The following is a 23406-nucleotide window of genomic DNA, read 5'->3' as shown; positions in this document are numbered from 1 at the left end:
TGAAAAGCCAACAGTAAGAAAAAAAAATTAAAAAATAGGTCAAAGACCTTAATGGACACCTCACTAAAGAAGATAAGTATACGAGCAATATTAAATAAGTATATGAAAATATGCTTCATATCATATGCCATTAGGGAAATGCAAATCAAAACAACAATAAGGTATCACTACATACCTATTAAAATGGCCAAAATCCAGAACAGTGACAATACTAAATGCTGGTGAGGATGTGGATCAACACGAACTTTCATTCATTGATATTGGGAATGCAAAATAATATAGCCCCTTTGGAAGATAGTTTGGCAATTTCCTACAAAACTAAACATATTCTTATCATATGATCCAGCAATTGTGTTTATTGGTATTTACCCAAAGGAGCTGAAACTTTTATCCACACAAAAATCTGCACATCAATACTTATAGCAGCTTTATCTATAATTGCCAAAACTTGGAAGCAACCAAGATGATCTTCAGTAGGTAAACGGATTAATAAACTATGATACATCCAGATATGGATAGTACTCAGTACTAAAAAGAAATGAGCTATCAAGCCATGAATGACATGGAGGAACTTTAAATGCATATTAGTAAGTGAAAAAATCCAATTGAAAAGGCTACATACTATATGATTCCAACTATATGTCATTCGGGAAAGGGCAAAATTATGAAGACAATAAAAAGATCAGTGGTTGTCAGAGTCTGGATGGGAGGGATGGGGGAATGAGTAGACAGGATACAGAGGACTAGGACAATGAAAATACTCTGTATAATACCATTATTGTAGATACATATCATTGTACATTTGTCCAAACCTATAGAATGTAAAACACCAAGAGTTAACCATGATGTAAACTATGGACTTTGGGTGATTATGTTCTGTCAGTGTAGGTTCATCAATTGTACCAACTGTACCACTGTGGTGAACGATGTTGATAATGGGAGAGGCTGTGCATGTGTGGGAGCAGAGGGTATATGGGAAGTCTCTGTATCTTCTCCTCAATTTTGCTGTGACCCTACCGGCTCTTAAGAAATAAAGTCTTAATTAAAGACCCAACAGTTGTACACCTTAAATATATACAATTTTTATTTCTCAATTATACTTCACTAAATCTGGAAAAATATTTTTAAAAATAAATAATAAAATACATTTTGAAAAATGTTAAACATATTTGGTGTTTTCTTCCTAGAAGTTTCCTATTTTATATTTGTCTTTTTAGTTGAACTTAGGTTTCATTTTCTAATGAATGAGAAAGCCATTTTTGTTAGTGGATAGAGTCTATAGAGGCCCTTAATAATATTTCTTGATTCTGACCTATCAGATATTGACCTATCTTACCTTATATTTATATATGGTTTGGTGTTATAATTTATCCCACAAAATTTCTACCTCATGAAAATTCTAATTTCTAAAAGTAAATGAAGTGGCAAACATAAAAATGTTTGCTTGCCAATTTAAAGCACTTCTGCATTTAACATCTAGCTTCCGTCTCCATGAACATCTTCCCTCAATTTTAGACCTATGCATCAAAGTGATATCTAGACACTTATATTTGAATCATGCCATACACAATTCCAAACCAAACATATCGACATCTTTCCTCCAAACGTTCTTTTTTACCTCCATACATTTTTCATTATTCAAATCTTAACTCATCCAATGACTACCAAAGTGATACCTTTTAAAAGAGAAATCTGACCATATAGCTTCTTTAGTGGATTTCCATAGTCTTCATCAGAGTCTAAATCCTTTGGAATGATTCATTATCTAACACTTAGTTCCCTACCCTCAATGTTTGTCCCTACCTGACTGCCATATAAAAATATGTGTGCACATGCACACACACACACACGCACAGAGAGACAGACATAGAAGTTAGATCAAGCACTTGCTCTAAGCTCTAGCCACAAAGTCAAAGTGCAAACTCACAACAGTCTTACTTGTACCCTAAGAGAATTGCCATTTTAACATTACGACTACTATTTGGGATTGTTATTATTGGACTAATATGTCAAGTATATTTGAACATCCACTAAACATCAGTTAAACTGAAGTCATATTAAATTACAAAAAAAAATTACATAAGGTAAAAAATCCTGAATCTGAATATAGAAAATCAGGTTTCAAATGCCAGTGGTGTTAAAGCTGTAGTAATTTAGAAAAGGTACTTTGCCTCTTTGGATCCTAAGTTCTTTATTTCTTCCTTGAGAGCCCCCACAAGAATTCTCTAGAAAAAGCAGAATTTAAGAGAGGATGTATGAATATTCCACCTCATTAGTGATCAAAGAAATGGAGTTTGAAGCAATATTGAGAATATATTTTTTCACTTATCAAACTGGAACAGATTTTTTAAAAACCTTAGCACTCAGTGTTAACACAGGTACATCACAGAACAAGCTTACATATTGCTCAGCTTCAATAAATTATAGTCTTTCTGGAAAATAGGTTTAGAAAGTTATTAGGAAAAAAAATACAGTTATTAGGAATTTATTTTATTTTTTAAAAGATAATAGGAATTTAAAAGTATTATAGCCAATCTACTTTTATAAATCTACTTTAAATTCTAAAAAGCAATGATGCTAACAGAGATTTCTGAAAAAAATCAAAACAACAATATTTATAAGTCATAAAAATAAAAACAACTTAAACATAAACTTTAGAGTAACTGAAAAAATCATGGCTTACCCATATAATAGACTTATGTACAGATATTTAAATAATATATTTGAAATTTGTATAACAATGCAACAAAAATTCTATTATATCATGTTGGGAATAAAAGCAGGACATATAATTATTTTCATTACGAATGAAAAAAATCAGTAATATATTAATATGATTACCTCTATTTACTGAAATGATTTTAGGTTTTTTGTACTTTTCCGTATTTTCTTTTCTACAATAAGTATACACTATAACCAGAGTCCAAAAAGATCAGACAAGATGTGGAAATGTTGATAAAATGGAGCTGTGATGGGAAATGAAAAAAAGTCTTGGGCATATCCAAGGACAAAAAAAAAAACCTCTCATAAATATAAGGTTGCAAATGATTAACTCAATTTTATCTTAGGACTCAAAGACTTTCCACAAATAGTTTCCAGAAGAAAATGGACAATGCACAATAAAAATAACCAAGAGCAGCACAAGGAAAAAAGACAGCAAAAGCATCAGCTAGGAGAAAAAAATACAAAAGTAGATTACAAAGACTACACATATTTAAATTATTACATGTAGATAAAATAATAACTAAAATAAAATAAGTATTTGTACTATGTTGAAGAAGCAAAAGATAAGCTGTAAATAACTACATCAAAATATCTACATCAAACAGGGAATCATAAAATGACTTAGAAGATTTGGAAGAAAAGCAAATAAAGTTTGGAAATGAACGTTTGCATCCATCTATGTATCTATGTATCTATCTATGTATGTATGTATCTATCTACCTACCTATATCTACTTAGAGTGGGAGACCAGTTAAAAACAAGAATGTAAGAAATGTTTGCCATATATGACTGATGATTATCTCCTCAAATATTACCTCTGTATTTTTTTAAATCTTCTTTTCCTTTGGAACATCACTTAAAAATGTGGTAGACCTGACTCTTTCTTGCCTGTATATCCCTTCATTTCTCTTTCATTTCACTAATCTTTCATTCATTCTCTGTTGAGCACTACATAATCTGCTATTAAAATCATCCATTTATTTTTTTAATTTCAAGTAAAAATTTGAAGGAAAAGTTAAGTAATTAAATGAATCTAAGGTATTAACTGGACAAGCGCAATGCATATGATGGAAATCCTTTCCTATAACCAGGGCTACATTCCCTCTACATGTTATAAATTGTATTAGTGTTCTCAATTATGCATGGTCTCTCTTTTTAAGAGGATTAGACTTACCATCCTGTTGACAACAGGCTTGGCCATATGACTTGCTTTGTTCAACGGAGTGTGAGCAGAAGAAACACTTATCATCTTCTGGTGGAAACTGGGTAAGAGCTATCGAGTGATCTCACTAATGAATTTGTGCTTACCACAGCAATGTGTCCTAGAAGGATCTGATCCTTCACCCTGAATCTCAGAAGTAAAAAAAAACCATGAAGCATAGACACAGCTAAGTTGCAGTGCTAGTGAGAGATTAACTTTTATACTTGTATACCACTAAGATGGGGTGGTTGCTTGTTACTGTGGTGTAATCTAATAAATGCTAACCTCACACTCTCTTCTTTTCTTCCAGAGGAGTCTTTTCATTAGCTTCAAATTTTTTTCTCTCCTCTGGTTCTCTTAATAAAATGTAGTAATATTAACAAGTACAATTTTAAGTTATCTTTTGGAAAACAATGTTCCTCTTTTAAAAAGCAGAGGACCGTAGCGGAAGGGAGGGAAAACTGAATGGAAAGAAATCAGAGACGGAGACAAGCCATGAGAGACTTTGGACTCAGAGAAACAAACTGAGGGTTACAAAAGGGAGGGGGTTGGGGGGGTGGGGTAACCGGGTGATGGGTATTAAGGAGGGCATGTGTTGTGATGAGCACTGCATATTAAATGCAACTAATGAATCGTTGAACACTACATCAAAAACTAATGATGTACTACATGTTGGCTAATTGAACATAATAATAAAAATAATAAAAGTATTTTCAACATACAGATAAATCTTACAAATGTTTCATTCTATCATTTCCAAAGACAAAATGATCACTAAGAAATTTTAACAATCTTCCTATATAATCATCAAATATCATCATTACTCCTTCCCTTCTTTCCTCTTTCCCTCCCTTCAATAATTAACTTTGGATAGCATAGTATGCGTCAGGTACTATTTTTGATGAAGAAAATATGGCCATGACCTATGTCGCCCTCATAGATCTTCTCATTTTTTGAGGGGAGTGAACAAGAGTCAAATATTCACACAAACAAAATTCCAAATATGGCAAGAGATATGAAGAAAAGTAGGTGTGCCAGACACACACATAATAGAGAAATTGGATTTAACTGGACAGCCAATGAAAAGCTTCTCAGAACTGACTCTTAAACTGTCTTAAGGATAAATGCTGGGAAGAAGGAACAGGAAAAATACTATAGGAAAAAGAAATAGCATAAAGATGCCATATGGGCTGAGGAAAATAGGAGAAGATGAAGTAAGGCCATTGTATTTGAACCAAATAATAAGTGTAAACCAATCTGAAGGGGTATGTGCACCCCAATGTTTATAGCAGTAATGTCCACAATAGCCAAACTATAGAAGAGCCAAGATGTCCATCAACAGATGAATGGATAAAGAAGATGTGGTATATATAGATACAATGGAATATTATGCAGCCATCAAAAAAAACCACTCCGAAATCTTGCCATTTGCAACGATGTGGATGGAACTGGAGGGTATTATGCTAAGCAAAATAAGTCAATCAGAGAAAGACATGTATCATATGACCTCACTGATAGGAGGAATTCTTAATCTCAGGAAACAAACTGAGGGTTGCTGGAGTGGTGGGGGGTGGGAGAGATGGGGTGGCTAGGTGATAGACACTGGGGAGGGTATGTGCTATGGTGAGTGCTGTGAATTGTGTAAGACTGATGAATCACAGACCTGTACCTCTGAAACAAATAATACATTATATGTTAAAAAAATATATAAGATAGTAGGAAGGGAAAAATGAAGGGGGGGGAATAGGAGGGGGAGACGAACCATGAGAGACTATGGACTCTGAGAAACAAACTGAGGGTTCTAGAGGGGAGGGGAGTGAGGGGAAGGTTAACCTGGTGATGGGTATTAAAAGAGGGTACATATTGAATGGAGCACTGGGTGTTATATGCAAACAATGAATCATGGAACACTACATCAAAAACTAATGATGTAATGTATGGTGATTAACATAACATAATAAAATAAAATTTTAAAAAAATTGCAAAGGAGACAAAAAAAAAATAAGGGTAAACCATGTGTGATACGAGACTGCACAGGCAGGTATGTCTGCTTATTCAGGGACCTAGTAGGAGAGTAAGGAGGCATTTTTGTCCCTTCATTCTTGTTAACATTAATGCAGGTATGGAGAGGAAATGATCATACTTATGTTAAAAAGGAAAGAAAGAAGAAAGAAAGAAGAAAGAAAGAAAGAAGAAAGAAGAAAGAAAGAAAGAAAGAAAGAAAGAAAGAAAGAAAGAAAGAAGAAGGAAGGAAGGAAGGAAGGAAGGAAGGAAGGAAGGAAGGAAGGAAGGAAGGAAGAAAGAAAGAAAGAAAGAAAGAAAGAAAGAAAGAAAGAAAGAAAGAAGAAAGAAGGATGGAAGGAAGGAAGGAAGGAAGGAAGAGAAGAAAGAAAAGAAAAGAAAAGAAAAGAAAAGAAAAGAAAGAAAGAAAGAAAGAAAGAAAGAAAGAAAGAAAGAAAGAAAGAAAGAAAGAAAGAAAGAAAGAAAGAAAGAAAGAAAGAGGGGCGTCTGGGTGGCTCAGTTGGTTAGGCGAATGCCTTCGGCTCAGGTCATGATCCTGGAGTCCCTGGATCGAGTCCCGCATCGGGCTCCCTGCTCGGCAGGGAGTCTGCTTCTCCCTCTGACCCTCCTCCCTCTCATGTGCTTGCTCTCTCTCATTCTCAATCTCTCAAATAAATAAATAAATAAATCTTTAAAAAAAAAAAAAAAAGAAAGAAAGAAAGAGAAAGAAAGAATGAACCTACCAGATAATGGATTAGAAAGAGAGCATAATGCAGCATCAGGGAAATCCAAATCAAAACCTCAATGAGATACCACCTCACACCAGTCAGAATGGCTAAAATTAACAAGTCAGGAAACGACAGATGTTGGCGGGGATGCGGAGAAAGGGGAACCCTCCTACACTGTTGGTGGGAATGCAAACTGGTGCAGCCGCTCTGGAAAACTGTATGGAGGTTCCTCAAAAAGTTGAAAATAGAGCTACCATATGATCCAGCAATTGCACTACTGGGTATTTACCCCAAAGATACAAAAGTAGGGATCCGAAGGGGTACGTGCACCCCGATGTTTATAGCAGCAATGTCCACAATAGCCAAACTGTGGAAAGAGCCAAGATGTCCATCGACAGATGACTGGATAAAGAAGATGTGGTATATATATACAATGGAATATTATGCAGCCATCAAAAGGAATGAGATCTTGCCATTTGCAACGACGTGGATGGAACTGGAGGGTATTATGTTGAGTGAAATAAGTCAAAAAGAGAAAGACATGTATCATATGATCTCACTGATATGAGGAATTCTTAATCGCAGGAAACAAACTGAGTGTTGTTGGAGTGGGGGGTGGGGTGGAGGGATGGGGGGATTGGGTGATAGACACTGGGGAGGGTATGTGCTCTGGTAAGCGCTGTGAATTGTGCAAGACTGTTGAATCTCAGATCTGTACCTCTGAAACAAATAATGCAATATATGTTAAGAAAAAAAAAAAAAGAAGAAGAAGAAGAAGAAGGTAGCGGGAGGGGAAGAATGAAGCGGGGGAAATCAGAGGGGTAGACGAACCATGAGAGACAATGGACTCTGAAAAACAAACAGGGTTCTAGAGGGAGGGGGGTGAGAGGACGGGTTAGCCTGGTGGTGGGTATTGAGGAGGGCACATTCTGCATGGAGCACTGGGTGTTATGCACAAACAATGAATCATGGAACACTTTATTTAAAACTAATGTTGTAATGTATGGGGATTAACATAAGAATAAAAAAAAAGTAAAAAAAAAAATTTACAAATTATATTTAAAAAAAAAAAAAAAAGGAAGAGAGCATAATGACTGCAGTAAACTAGCTTTGGAAGTCACTATAAGTTCATGCAAGATACGATGATTGCTTGTACCAGGGTGCTGGTGGAGTAATGAGATAGTTAAAAAGATACTTAGCATGTGGAACATATTTTCTTAACATGTTGAATATGAGGATTGAAACAGAAAAAGGAAGCAAGAAAACCTGTAGGTTTCTGAGCTAAGAAAACTAGCAGTTGTTAGAAAGAATTGAGGGTTGACAAGGACAGCAGAAGCTTAATTAAACATATTTTAATTTAATTTAATTTTTTTTAAGGATTTTATTTATTTATTTGACAGAGAGAGACATAGCAAGAGAGGGAACACAAGCGGGGGAATGGGAGAGGGAGAAGCAGGCTTCCCACGGAGCAGGGAGCCTGATGTGGGGCTTGATCCCAGGACCCCGGGATCATGACCTGAGCCGAAGGTAGACGCTTAACTGACTGAGCCACCCAGGCACCCCAAAACATATTTTAATTTTAAAGTGTCTTTGAGTATAAAAGGATATGTCAAAAGGAGGTGATAGGAGTGAGCATAAAACTCCTTATTAGATCATTTTTTCACCATTTTGGCATCTCTAAAGGGATTCAGAGTGATTTAAAGAGCAACACCAAGCAACATCTAGGGGCACCTGGGTAGTTCAGTTGGTTAAGCCTCCGGCTCTTGATTTCATCTCAGGTCATGATTTCAGAGTTGTTAGATTAAGCCCCGTGTCAGGCTCTGCTCTGGGAGTGGAGCCTACTTAAGATTCTCTCTCTCCCTCTCCCTCTGCTCCCTGCTCCCACACTAAAAAAAAAAAAAAAAAAAAAAGCTAATAGAAACAAACAAAATTTAAGCTAATGATAAACACAAACACCACCATACCACCCCAGGAGGATAAAATGAAGAGATGTATTATATTTAACATATTGGATATATCAAAATAAAAATTGTATTTGCACAATTACCTGTCATTGATTAAACCTGCTACAGTTTCAATATCAATTTCGAGTCTTCTGTTTTCTTCTGTCAATTGAGTATTTGCAATTGAAATATCTGAAAAGTCTTTTGCAATATTAGAAAGCTCAATATCCCATGATTTTTTCTTTAAGAAAAGAATAAAAGAATCATTTATACATGTCTTGTATCTCAGAAAGAAAAAACATGTATAATAATGAAATTACTTTTACTTGCATGAGTTAGAATTTAGGAATAGAGAATAGAACTCTAGGGAGAAGGAGGGAAAGGTCAACTTACTGTGGCATAATAATTATTAAGTACATCCAGATACTCCTGTTCATTACTTTTTCTCTTCCAGGATAGTTGATCATAAATTTTTTTCAAATCATCTAGCTAAGAAAAAATATACAGAAAAAAATAAACAAACGATGAAGCTTCCCATTCTTTTTTAAAGAAATATATTTTAAATTATGTAGCTATCATAACTTAATAAATGTTGATTAAAATAGTATAACACCATAGGTTGTTGCCATTTATAAAAATTGATGCAAGATTCTGAATAGAATATAGCAAATTAAGTCTAACAGTGCACAAATAATCAGAATAAAATAGAATGTATTTTAGTTATGCTGTAAGAATTGATAAAAATTAGAAAATTTAAATCATAATTCATCACATTAAAAAATTAAAGGAAAAAACACGAATATGGTCAACACTCTAGAGAACAGCTATGAGATAAATTCACTATCTAGTTTCAATAATTTTTAAACTAGTACAAGGAAAAACTAAACAAATACAATATAAAGAATAGAAAATACCAAAATAAATCATAAAATGCTGAATGCACACCCACTGAACTCAAGAATGAGACTAGATTATCTCTTATCACCATTATTATTAATCATGTTTTGTGGAAGTTTAAATACAATTGGATAATAAAACCAAAAGTTATTATTATAATGTTGAATATGAATAGATAATACATCTTCAACTTTAGATATGATTGAACACTTTGAAAAACTTCAGAAGATTTTATTTAAAATTACAATAAACGACTTTGGTAAAATGGCTGGTATAAGCATAAGGAAATTAATAGCTTTTAACCGTAACAGTAATAATCTGTTTAAAAACATAGTGACGATACTTAAAAACTTTGGTCAAAAAATATTAAATATTTCGGAATAAATTAAACATAAAAGGGAAGACCTATATAAAGCAAACACAAATTCTTATTTAAAAGCTTAAATCAAGACCCACATGAAAAGAATGATAAGCCATACAAAGGTTTAATAGAGTATACTGTCAGTTACACGGTTATTTAAACAATTATTTAAAAAAGGAAACTACTGTTATTGGAAGTTAAAAATCCAGTATCATATGCCATAAAGGGAAGCAACTTTAAAAATAAATAAAAACAGGGGCGCCTGGGTGGCTCAGTTGGTTAAGTGACTGCCTTCGGCTCAGGTCATGATCCTGGAGTCCCGGGATCGAGTCCCGCATTGGGCTCCCTGCTCGGCAGGGAGTCTGCTTCTCCCTCTGACCCTCCCCCCTCTCATGCTCTCTCTATCTCATTCTCTCTCTCAAGTAAATAATAAATAAAATCTTTAAAAAATAAATAAATAAAAACATTTTATGAAATAAACAATATAAAAATAAAATACAAGTAGTATTAAATATATTCAACTTACCAAGAAAATACTAAATATATTTTTCTTAGAATTATGGTCAGTAATTAGAGAAATATTTGGATTGATGTAGTATTTTGAAGATGAGTACTTCAATGAACTACAATTTACCTGTATATTTAATAAATTTCCCATATGACTGGACATTATATTTCCAACCCAAATAAAAATAAGTTTTTTATAATTTTTAGTTTCAAGAAGCCTTTGAAATATCTTCCAGAATTGTTCTTCAGAAACTATCCAATTACTAAGTGATGTACAAGCTTTCTTACCCACTCATTACTATCATTGTTTGGGAAATAATCATGAAAAAACTCAGTCAAGTTTTTCAGATAGTGCAACATACTTTAGATAAAGTTGTACCAAATTACTCAGACAATGAGACATTTCCACCTTGACATAATTAAAAGGTATATTCTATGGCTTCAATTTTGCTGGATTTTTTTCTTCAGAGTGCTTCACCTATTAGAGTTCTGTTAGGACATTTTAAGTTTTTGAATGAGAAAATACCTTTGTAAAATATCCTAATTTTTGATGTAGTTCTCTTTCATAAAGTCATCTAGAAGCCTGAATTTTTCACTGAGGAATACTTGAAGCTCTTTTTATAAATTAATAGGGAGTGAGTTTCTTAAAAAGCACATATTAAAGAATAATGGTTGATCATTCATTTACAAATCTGAGGGCACATGTGAGTATTGGGTGGCTTTAACTAATCTGATGAATAATTTTTAAAATTTCATGAAATACTTCTCCTAAAATCCCTGTATCACTTTGCAATGGCTTGAATATGACTATTCATGAGTATAACAGTGGGTGGATTTGCCTTTTTGGCAATTTTTTGAATATATGTAATTAGTTACTTTCTTTCATCTGGCTATGGCGTTAGCATTATATGAGCTTAATCAAAAACATGGATCCCAGGACTTACCACTGTTTCTCGAGAAGTTGTCAATACATTTATATTTTCTTTATCTGTACACATTAGCAAAGAATTCACAGTATGAATGAATTCATCACTTTGCAGTGAATTCTAACAACTTTTATACTAGAAATCATAATTACTTCTTTACATATTTGGTTATCTCTATAAGTAAAAGATGAATTGTTATTTGACATGGGCATTTAATGAATCATTTTGTTTTTTATATCCCTGAATCTCCCTGTCACCTGATAGCAGGCTTGATAAATGTCTTACTAACTGCTTCAGCAGATCTGGACTCTGAAGTTAATTGTAATGCTAAAAACATAATTCTAAAGTCTCAGCATTTTCATTCTGTGTCACTCTGTACATACACTTGAGTATCCGTCTATTTTAAAATTTTGGTAGGCTTTCTATTTTTTGTACTTCAACATGACAATTGTGGATTATTTAATAATTATGACCATTGTGACTAATCTTAGAATACATAACAAAGTAGATTTGTTTTCTTCACCAGTTCATAAAATCCAAAAATCTATCAAAAATCAAATTCTTCCCACACTAGAATGCAAGCTGGTGCAGCCACTCTGGAAAACTGTATGGAGGTTCCTCAAAAAGTTGAAAATAGAGCTACCATATGATCCAGCAATTGCACTACTGGGTATTTACCCCAAAGATACAAAAGTAGGGATCCGAAGGGGTACGTGCACCCCGATGTTTATAGCAGCAATGTCCACAATAGCCAAACTGTGGAAAGAGCCAAGATGTCCATCGACAGATGACTGGATAAAGAAGATGTGGTATATATATACAATGGAACATTATGCAGCCATCAAAAGGAATGAGATCTTGCCATTTGCAACGACGTGGATGGAACTGGAGGGTATTATGTTGAGTAAAGTAAGTCAAACAGAGAAAGATATGTATCATATGATCTCACTGATATGAGGAATTCTTAATTGCAGGAAACAAACTGAGGGTTGCTGAAGTGGGGGGTGGGGTGGGAGGGATGGGGTGACTGGGTGATAGACACTGGGGAGGGTATGTGCTCTGGTAAGTGCTGTGAATTGTGCAAGACTGTTGAATCTCAGATCTGTACCTCTGAAACAAATAATGCAATATATGTTAAGAAAAAAAAAAGAAGAAGAAGAAGGTAGCGGGAGGGGAAGAATGAAGCGGGGGAAATCGGGAGGGGTAGACGAACCATGAGAGACGATGGACTCTGAAAAACAAACAGGGTTCTAGAGGGGAGGGGGGTGGGAGGATGGGTTAGCCTGGTGGTGGGTATTGAGGAGGGCACATTCTGCATGGAGCACTGGGTGTTATGCACAAACAATGAATCATGGAACACTTCATCTAAAACTAATGATGTAATAATGTATGGGGATTAACAAGAATAAAAAAAAAAGTTCTTCCCACACTAATCTTTCTTTGCTGCTTGTAAACATTAGTAAAGGATCTTTAGGAAATACTTTATTTTGGTCTTCATACCTATCTAAAGACATGTTACTGATTCTATTACATTCTTCACTAGTGTCTTTACTTTTACACTTAAACATCCATAATTTTTTTTTTTTTTTTTAAGAGAGAGAGCATGCATGCCTGAGCAGGGGGATAGGGGCAGAGGGAGAGGGAGACAGAGAATCTTAAGCAGGTCCCACCCCACCCAGTGTGGAGTGACTCAAGGCTGGATGTCAGGACCCTGAGATCATGACCTGAGCCGAAATCAAGTGGTGTAGGCTTAACCGAATGAGCCACCCAGATGCCCCAAACATCCGTATATTTAACCACTAATCTAGGACTGAATCTATAGAAGTACAAAAATCATAAACAGGCCCCAAACCAGTTTCTAATGTACTTTCTAGATTAGATGTGGTAGCTCTGATGCCTAAAATTATACATACTTCATATGCCAAACAGTTGTCAATCTTTAAAAAAGTAGATTTTCCAGTGCATTTTCCAATAAAAAGAGAAGATAAACACGAAAATTCAGTGTCTTAAGGTCAAAATTAATGGTCTGTACTACCATGCCACTGATAGGTGTTTGTTGGCAGGCTCAGGAAGTGAAGTTATGAAATGCTCATGGGCACACCTTAAGTACTACAGTATAATTCTTACAACCTGCAATTTTTGAATAAGTACCATTATTTTAGCCCTGCCCTAAGCAATAAAATCCATGGAACCACACATGAAATCACTGTGTGCTAACTGCTGTCTTAATATAAATGATAATAAACACATAACTTTGAAAATGCTCATCATTGGAATATCTAAAATTATGTAGATGTCATGAATAGTAATCTTTGCAAGTAAAAAAAGAAGAGGAAATTTGAATGGCTAATAAAAACAAAATGAAAATGAATTTACTTCAGGCAGGGAAACGAAAATTAATCCAACACTTCTTTACCCAATAATTAAGTTGGTATGATTTTAAAACACCTACAGTGTTGGGAAAAGTGAGAAATCAGATATTTGTATTGCTCATATACACATATATACGCACAAATATACATACCAAACTTTTCAGAACATATTTTAGTAATATCTATCTTGAAAAGTACACTTAGTTCTGACACGACAATCCAAATCTGGAGAATTCAGTGCATACAAAGAACCAGCACATAAAACCAGCCTACATAAAGTTATTAATTTTAATATTGTTAGTAGTGGTTAATAACGGTTTTCATTCTGAATTTATTTGAAAGGTAAATAATTGAGTAAGTTGTAGTTGAGGTGAATAAAGTGTAATTAATGGCTCAATCAATGAACCTCCTTTGCAACTTCCTTCTAATATGCTTTCTTGTGTATCAGAGCCCACGACAGAAAAAGAACAGAAAAGAAGGGAGGGAGGCAGGGAGGCAGTTTCTACTCTTATTTGTGAAACTGTTCAAGATGCAAATTAGTTTCAACCAATAGGAGATACAGTCATGCATATTGTGGAAAGCAAAATTGAGGTAAAAGCCATCTTCCTGATTCTTGGTTGCTTTCTCCAATTTAATTTTGCTTTCTCTCTATTGGCAAGTAAGGTCATGAGGTGTGAATATTGTCTAGCTGTGGTTTAGTGTCCATCCGCTAGCTGTGGGTGTCCCAGCTTTCTGATCCAAGGAGCAGGCGTACACTCAATACAGGTCCAGAGGCAGCCTCAGATGGCATAGTTGCTCTACTGGTCAATTTGGGAAACACTCCTGGAAAGTCTAGCCTACAGTTCTCTTGGCCAACTTTGCAAATTTGTTGAAATCTCTAAATCCCTTTTTAAATGAATGATACCCTTTATATGTATTTTCCTTTAATCAACACGTTAACCCCTAAATCCCTGTCTTGCAGATTTTTAACATATTAAATTAATATACATCTAGTTGTTCAAATGAGAAAACTGAATCTCAAAAGGGTGTAATGTGCAGGTCACAACTGGAACATGGAGGAGAAATTTGAGTCTGATTCTCTGTGACAGCCTCTAACACAATATTCTAAATAAAGTGCTTTAAAAATTCTCAACCTTACTAATCAGAGAAATGAAAATTTAAAACTACAGAGGGATAAATCCTCCAAAAGAACTATAATTAAAAATAAATAAAAGATAATATTAGATGATGGTGTTAATCTGAGGCTGGAACTCTCATACATGATGGTCTGAGTAGGAAAAATGTATAACTATCCTGGAAAAATTTTTTGGCATTATCTACTAAAACTGAACAGATGGGGTTTTTTGGCCTAGCAATTCCCAACATAAATTAATACACAGTTCCAATGCATATTTCAACTGCCTTGGTCTGAAAAACTAGAAGGACCGAATATCATAAACTGGAACAGGGAAAACTGCAGGTTTACAGAGACGTTGGATATCTAAAGTTCAATTTTGGAAAAGGTAAGCTTGACATACCAACTAGACACCTAAATGGAGATTGAGTTGTCAGTTACATATACATAAAGCTTATTCTAAAAGACTAAGCCCTGGGATTCTCAAATGTTTGTGGAGTTTGGGGAAATATAGAGAAACCAGCGAAGGAAACTGAAAGCAAGTTTCCAGAAGAGTAAAAAGGAACAAGAATAATGTGTTAGAAACCAAGAGAAAACGTTTCCAGAGATAAGGGTATAATCAACTTGGTTAAGTGCTACATATAAGTTAATTAAAATAAGGACAAAGAAACAATGATTAGATTTCACAATGTGGAAATCACTGTTGACCTATATCAGAGATACTCTGGTTGAATGGTGAGGGCAAAAAAGAAAATTAGAATGCGTCTAAGATAGGGTGAGAGATATTATAACCAAATAAGATTTATTACAATAACGCAAGGTTCAACATTAGGAAACCCATCAATACAATTACAATACAACTATATTTATACATATAAGAGAAAATATTACATGAGCATCTCCCTAGATGCAAAAAAGAATCTTGACAAAATTTGAAACCTGTTCCCAATTAAAAAATTACTCAATAAATTGAAACTGATATTTTCTTTTTTTTTTTTTAAAGATTTTATTTATTTATTTGAGAGAGAGAGAATGAGAGACAGAGAGCATGAGAGGGAGGAGGGTCAGAGGGAGAAGCAGACTCCCTGCCGAGCAGGGAGCCCGATGTGGGACTCGATCCCGGGACTCCAGGATCATGACCTGAGCCGAAGGCAGTCGCTTAACCAACTGAGCCACCCAGGCGCCCCTGAAACTGATATTTTCTTAACATGACAAAATATATACTGACGCCTAAGTCAGACTCTTATTTAAGGGAAAAAAAACTAGCACCAATCCCATCAAGGGAAGAACATAGCAAGGATGCCAATGATCTCTACTACCATTTAATATCGTACTGGATGCATTAACCAGTGTAATCAGATAAGAGATAACAATTAAAAGACATAAAAATAGTGAAGGGATTGGGGCGCTTGGGTGGCTTAGTCGTTAAGCATCTGCCTTTGGCTTGGGTCATGATCCCAGTCTCCTGAGATCGAGCCCTGCGTCGGGCTCCCTGCTCAGCGGGAAGCCTGCTTCTCCCTCTCCCACTCCCCCTGCTTGTGTTCCCTCTCTCTCGCTGCCTCTCTGTTAAATAAATAAAAAATCTTAAAAAAAAATTGTGAAGGGATAATAATATCTATATTTACAGTTGAAATAATAGCACCCTTGAAAAATCCAAAATAAACAATGATAAAACATAAATAATTTTAAAATCAATAAATTAGTATAATATGATTTAGCATTATTCATTTCAGATACCTAAATATAACCAGTAATGAGAATTAATGAAAGAGAAAATCCCCAATTAATGTGCAATGAAATAACTAATTAGGCATAAACTTATGAAAAATATTGAAACCCTATATGAGGAAAACTTCTGAAAAATTTCCTAAAAGACACAAAAGGAGAACTGAACAAATAGAATGGTATCATCTTACTGGCTTAAAATAATACATATTTGTTATATCATAGTTCTGCAGAACAGAATGCTGGTGGGCTAAGTGAATAGCCTGTTTAGGGTCTCACAAGCTGAAACGAAGGTTTCAGCTGGCCTGGGTTCTTCTGCAGAGACTCTAGGGAATGAGCCACTGCTAATCTCATCAAGATTGTAGGCAGAATTCATTTTCCTTTCACATTTTTTATATGGCCCACTCCATTTTAAAGTCAGCAATGGCTGGTTGAATGCTTCTCATGTTCTGTGTCTCTCTGACTCTACCTTCTGCTACATTTCCCTGACTTTTTCTATCCTCAGCCAAGAGGAAGAATAATTTTCTTTAGCTCTCAATTGCACCCTCTGGAATTTTATCCACACTCTCAATTCTTGGTTCCACCTTCAGGACTCTTGGTTTCACCATTTGAGTCATCCTTCCTTTTTCATGAAAGATAGCACATGTTTGCAGGTGGATAATTTTATCAACCAGCTTCCTGCCAGCAGAATCATGAGATCCAACAGCTTTCTTTTATACACTGTTGGCCTCTTTCAGTATTTTGCTGATATGAAATTCACAACATGTGGGTCTCCCATGTATAATAGTGATGCAGTCATTCATTCATTCATATATATGTGTATATATATACACATATGTATGCATGTATACATATCTATGTATTTATATATCTTATATGTATGCATATGTATGTTTATGTGTATGTGTGCATGTGTCTGTGTGTGTGTATTCCATTACATAGTGGGGACATGTCTAAAATATTTCTTAGATAATCACTTGTCTATTTTTGGTTACACTGCTAATAGTTGAGGGGCAATATCCTTATGTGTCCTTCTAGATTAAGGAACATGTGAATTACTTCAATTAAAAAAGAATTTCAATTAAAACTGATTAATATTTGTAAATTATACCCAAATATATAAACTTAAATTCTAGTAGTGACATAGAATATAGGTTTTTTCCCCCAACATATATAAAACCACCTCTACAACTAGAAAATGATTGAATTCATAACCTTAAAGCATTTTTATCATTTAAAGAATACTAATGAAAGTAACCAGTATTTACAGTACTTAATATAGAGTTACTCTCTCTAAGAGAACTGTGAAATACAAGAAATCCAGCAGGTAGTCTCATCTAAAAGTTAATCATAAGGTACCAAATGCATACAAAATTATTTATTATGAGAATAACTTTTCTTAGCTCTCCATTTCACTCAAATCAATTATAAAATTTCTAAAATCTATCTCTTTTACAACATAGATAATGTTTGCTTAAGACAAAGTCAAGGAATTTTTATTTTAAAGAATAAATCACAGACCTGTACTTCTGAAACAAATATTATATGTTAAAAAAAAAAAAGATAGTAGGAAGGGAAAAATGAAGGGGGGGAATCGGAAGGGGAGACGAACCATGAGAGATTATGGACTCTGAGAAACAAACTGAGGGTTCTAGAGGGGAGGGCGGTGGGGGGATGGGTTAGCCTGGTGATGGGTATTAAAGAGGGCATGTATTGAATGGAGCACTGGGTGTTATACGCAAACAATGAATCATGGAACACTACATCAAAAACTAATGATGTAATGTATGGTAATTAACATAATAAAATAAAATTTAAAAAAATCAAAAAGTAGAGTACTATAAATATCAGCCGTGTAAATTTATAGCATTGAAGAAATAAGAAAAAATAGGAATAAGAGATTACAATCCTAAACATGAAAAAATTCGATGTAATGAAAGTTAACAAAAATCAGCTTTAAAAATCAAACTTGTAAAATATGTTTACAAAGAATAATGTGAGCAAGTCTTCCACAAAAATAAATATAAATAGTAAACATATGGGGGAAAAAAGGAATTAGTAAATTAAATCACAAATGATATTGAGGAGGGAAAAACCCTCTATACTTATAATGAAAACACCAAGAATTGTTATGTAGTGTGGTTTTAAAGTTTTTTAAAATTGTATTTTTTAAAAGTTAACATGTGCATAAAAGGAAACTGCAAAACACAAGAAGCAAAGAACAAAGTCTTCTGTAATCACAAGCAGTTTACAGTCTGACTTCTAGGTCCTACGTGTGTATCTATATAACTAAGCATTTTAATGTAATTAAGAGCATACAGTTATGTATCGTGCTTTTTTACACAACATGAATATTTACCATTTCAAAGTCCCCAAACTAAGAGTATTTTGATAACCAAGAATACACTACACCAACTCAATCTGAAAGAAAAAAAATGTAATCCTGCCTTACTTGGTGACAAAAATGTCATAAAAGACAAAAATGGCAACAGGCCTCTAGATAAAGATATTGGCAAAATTCAGTTAAAATAATTCATTCTCTTCATGTTCAATTAAAAATGAGACATAAAGTAATAGAGTACACAAAGTATAATGCTTCTGAAAGAATTCATTATTCAATCTATACTATTAGCAAAGAGCTATGTTGCCATTGAATCACTTAGTATCTTCCTATAGTGTAGCCAAAAGCAATGTACACACATTAACAGTTATCATTTAAATGTAAATATGAACACACCCACATACATCTCTCCCTCTATACTTCCTTCTGCCCCTCTGCTGCCAACCTAATAAGTCCTAACATATATTTCTCAGAGACAGTTTAACAATTCCATGCTCAAGATGCTTCTTTCCTATCAATTATAACAAAAAGAAACTTATAAATTGGTTAATTAAATAGCTGTACATTTTATCATACATTGCACCTAGGGATATCTGAAAAACCTAGATGTTACAAATAATGAACCTTGTCCACAATAAACACAGGAACTTTACAAAGACACATATACAGACCTATGGTTATAACTTAAAACTGTCTTCTAGATATAGAGATACTAGTAAAAAGCCCTTCCCGTCACCCTTCATTTGCTCCCTCCACCATTTCAATGACTAAGTACAGGAATACATCTAGCTCCAAGAGGTGGATTAACAGACACCTCAGAACAGTCCTAAAAACTAACAAAAGGACATTTATTGTAACAAGACTATTTTACCACCCCTACTTTTTATATACTTTGGACATTAGGACTTGCTTATCCTTTAATACACAGCAATGTTAACTACAATGCACTTACATAACGATGGTTATTAGACAGTCTGAACTTGGCTAAAGACTCATGGGCACAGAATGCTTCTCTCCTCACTCCCTTCCCTGCCCACCCCACAACCCGTGAACAGTCATACTCTCCAAGACATCAAGTTTAACAATTCCATTCCCGAAATACAACCACTCTTATGAATTAACAGAATACTTAAAGGGTGTTACTTTAATTCTCTACCTTTAACATATGTGCACCTTTAAACATCTAGAAGACTAGATGTTTCAAGTAAGGATTTATTTAAAGTTTGCCCACTATATAGACAGCAGCATTGAAGGAACCCTCCCTCTTCTCACCTCTATCAACCCAGGAGAAAGTATAGTATCTGTAATGCTTAGAGGGAATTTTAACAATTTCACTTCCTCTAGTTGTTTGCAGAACAATCTTTTTTTTTTTTTTTAAAGATTTATTTATTTGACAGAGAGAGACAGCGAGAGAGGGAACACAAGCAGGGGGAGTGGGAGAGGGAGAAGCAGGCTTCCCGTGGGGCAGGGAGCCCGATGCGGGGCTTGATCCCAGGACCCTGGGATCATGACCTGAGCCGAAGGCAGACGCTTAATGACTGAGCCACCCAGACGCCCCCATCCTGGTAATTTTCTTGCACCAATGTTAATGTTTAAGTTTTAGAAATACCATAGCTTTGATTATAATACTTAAAAACTGAAAACATCCTAAACGTTCGATAATAAAGTTCTAAGAAACTCTCAATTATTAAAATTACATTGTAGGGCGCCTGGGTGGCTCAGTTGGTTAAACGACTGCCTTCGGCTCAGGTCATGATCCTGGAGTCCCGGGATCGAGTCCCACATCGGGCTCCCTGCTCAGCGGGGGGTCTGCTTCCCCCTCTGCCCTCTTCCCTCTCGTGCTGTCATTCTCTCTCTCTCAAATAAATAAATAAAATCTTTAAAAAAAATTACATTGTAAAATATAATTTTGAGTAAATTTTTATATAAGGAGAAACATGTCATCAATTATTGTATGCATATGATAATATAGTTTTTAAATATAGCACAAAGCCTGTTTATGCAAAACAAATATTAGCAGTGACCACATCTGGATAGTGAAGTCATAGATCAATATTTTCTTCTACTCACATGAGTATATTCTAAACTCTGAGGTATGAACATTAAATATTTGTGCTATTCAAAAAGTGCCTTAAAGAAATGTTAGCTAATAGTTTGTGTAATGAATCCTACCAAATTTTCTGAGAGTTTTAAGAAAGAAAATAGGATCCCTTATTAGTAATTTCAATGTAGTGTGGTAGCGAAAACTCACTGGAAATTATTTGAAGTGGAAATGCAGGAGAGAAATCTGAGTGAATGCAGAAAATCCTTTCAAGAACTTTTGCTTCAAAGTGTAACAAGAGAAATGCTACTGTAGCTCTTAGAGAAAGATTTAAAAACAACAAAAACATTAAGCATTCGAAACAGAGAAGTGAAAGGTAAAAAGGAATAGAATAAGCCTAAAGGAATAAGAAGAAAATAAATCCTAACTATAAAAGCAAATATTAATATTTTAGAAGTTGGAAATTATAGAGTTATGAAATCTAAGGGCACCTCTTATTTTTTATTCCACTTATAAAAACTTGAAAATCTAATTTAAAAAGTGAAAAATACATATACAATTAATTAGAAGTAAGGGATAAAAGTATAAGAGAGCATTCTATATCATATCATAATAATTTCAAAATCTTAATCCACTTGGATTATTTCTAGGGCCATTAAAAATTGTAAATTAACCTTAAGAAGAAACCTATATAACCTGGTAAGACCAATCATGTGATGAAATAAAACAACTGTCCATGACAAATAAAATAATAATGCAAACAATTAAAAAATATAAAAGCACGAGAGTTATATTTTCACTAAGGGTTTTATCTAACTTTCAAGAAAAAGTTATTTAAATCCATATTAATTCCTTAGGTAATAAGAAAGGAAGAAAAGCTTCACAATTCATTTTTTAAAGCTAGTATAATCCTGATAAGAAAATCTATCAAATATAGCACAAATTAAGAACACTGGAATACAGACTAACTTATGAATATGGATGCAAAATCTTAAATAAAATACTTGCAAATCAAACTCAGCAGTAAATTAAAGGAACAATAAACCATAACCAAGCAGAGTCATCTCAAGAATTTTAAAAAGATTTAATATTAATATAATACATCACTTCAATAGGTCAAACAAGAAACTCTTTAGAATCTTCACAGATGCTCACAAAGCAACATCTATTCCTGGTAAACAGTTTTTATAACCTGAGTATATTTTTTAAATCTTTAACATGATAATGAGCATATATTTGAAATCAACACTTAGATAACATTAAAGGCTTCTTTAAAATAAGAAATGAAATAAAGTCAATTTCATAGATTTTTAAAATATTTTAGAAATATTCCACACTGATTGAAATCTCATGATGAAAAAATTAGCAATATGTACTTTTATATATATTATCACATTTTATCCATATTATTTTACTGAATATTTTATTTTTATTTATTTTTATTTTCTTAAGATTTTATTTATTTATTTGACAGAGAGAGAGAGACACAGCGAGAGAGGGAACACAAGCAGGGGGAGTGAGAGAGGGAGAAGCAGATTCCTGCTGAGAGGGAGCCTGATGCGGGGCTGACCTGAGTCGAAGGCAGACTCTTTAACGACTGAGCCACCCAGGTGCTCCTTTTATTGAATATTTTATAATGAAGGAATATCAAAAAATTGCATTGCAGTTTGGCTCTACCACTTAACAGCTTTGTGTCCATGAAGAATTTATCCTGGCTCTTTAGACTAGTTTCTTATTTGGTGGTAGTAATAATTATGCACATGATTAGTAATAATTATTGGCTTACCTTTTTTTTAAGAAATAAATTGCTTAATTCATAAGATTTTAAGGTAAAATATGAATCAAAAAGCAGAATTTGCTAGATGTTTTGTGGTATCAGGATTTATACTCTATAGTACATAGACCAATAAGGTAGTAATAAATAATATATTTCTACTAACAAAATCAATATCCAAAAATGAAAACATAAGTATATATACAAAAGCAATTCACTTATTTACAACCTTTATCTGCAATCTGATTTTTTAAAAAAAGTTTTGTGTACCTGCTACTGCTTAGTAAAATATGAAAATCACAAAGGATTTCTAAATCTTTAAAAGCCATTTTTTATTATCTAATGAAATGACTGGATAAAATGAAATATAGATGGCTGTTTTTTTAATATCACAAGAAACTAAGAGTTACAGATGATGAAATTATGTTCTAAAAAAATTCTGAACTATGGTAGTAGTAGACTTCAAAGAAAACATGAGAAAATTTATAGGAAATCTGTACTTTAACATTTAAAAAGAATTTGATTTTGACAATATTTTTAAAGTACTTAACCAATTTCAAGATGTTTTCTGGCGTAGAAAGGAGAAGGAAAAATGTGTTTTCATAGATACAATTCCAACACAAATTAGAAAAAAGTGTATGTTAATGAAGTAAAGACTAAATTGGAAGCATGATATGCCTGGAAATTTTAAAAAATCAGTTAGGTTGTATGTGCAATTAGGCAGCACAAATCTTTTACTTTTCTCTTGAGC

At 33.9% G+C, this 23406-nt stretch overlaps 1 protein-coding gene across 1 annotated transcript in view; it reads right to left on the bottom strand.

Annotated features, from left to right (window-relative positions):
• Window positions 1–23406, bottom strand: part of CCDC178 (coiled-coil domain containing 178) — a 397121-nt gene that overhangs the window by 305674 nt on the left and 68041 nt on the right. Inside the window, exons 10-11 of the mRNA XM_064578794.1 lie at window positions 8991–9086; window positions 8702–8838 (exon numbers count right to left, since the gene is read on the bottom strand). Coding sequence (XP_064434864.1) covers window positions 8702–8838; window positions 8991–9086 — 233 coding nt within the window. The remainder of the gene's footprint in view (window positions 1–8701; window positions 8839–8990; window positions 9087–23406) is intronic.

This window comes from Mirounga angustirostris, unplaced genomic scaffold (assembly GCF_029215605.1).
Source record: "Mirounga angustirostris isolate CCGP_5_RB_7025 unplaced genomic scaffold, mMirAng1.0.hap1 SCAF_14, whole genome shotgun sequence".
Lineage (NCBI taxonomy): Eukaryota > Metazoa > Chordata > Mammalia > Carnivora > Phocidae > Mirounga > Mirounga angustirostris.
The sequence above is the reverse complement of the archived record's forward strand: the minus strand, read 5'-3'. Positions and strand labels throughout refer to the sequence as shown.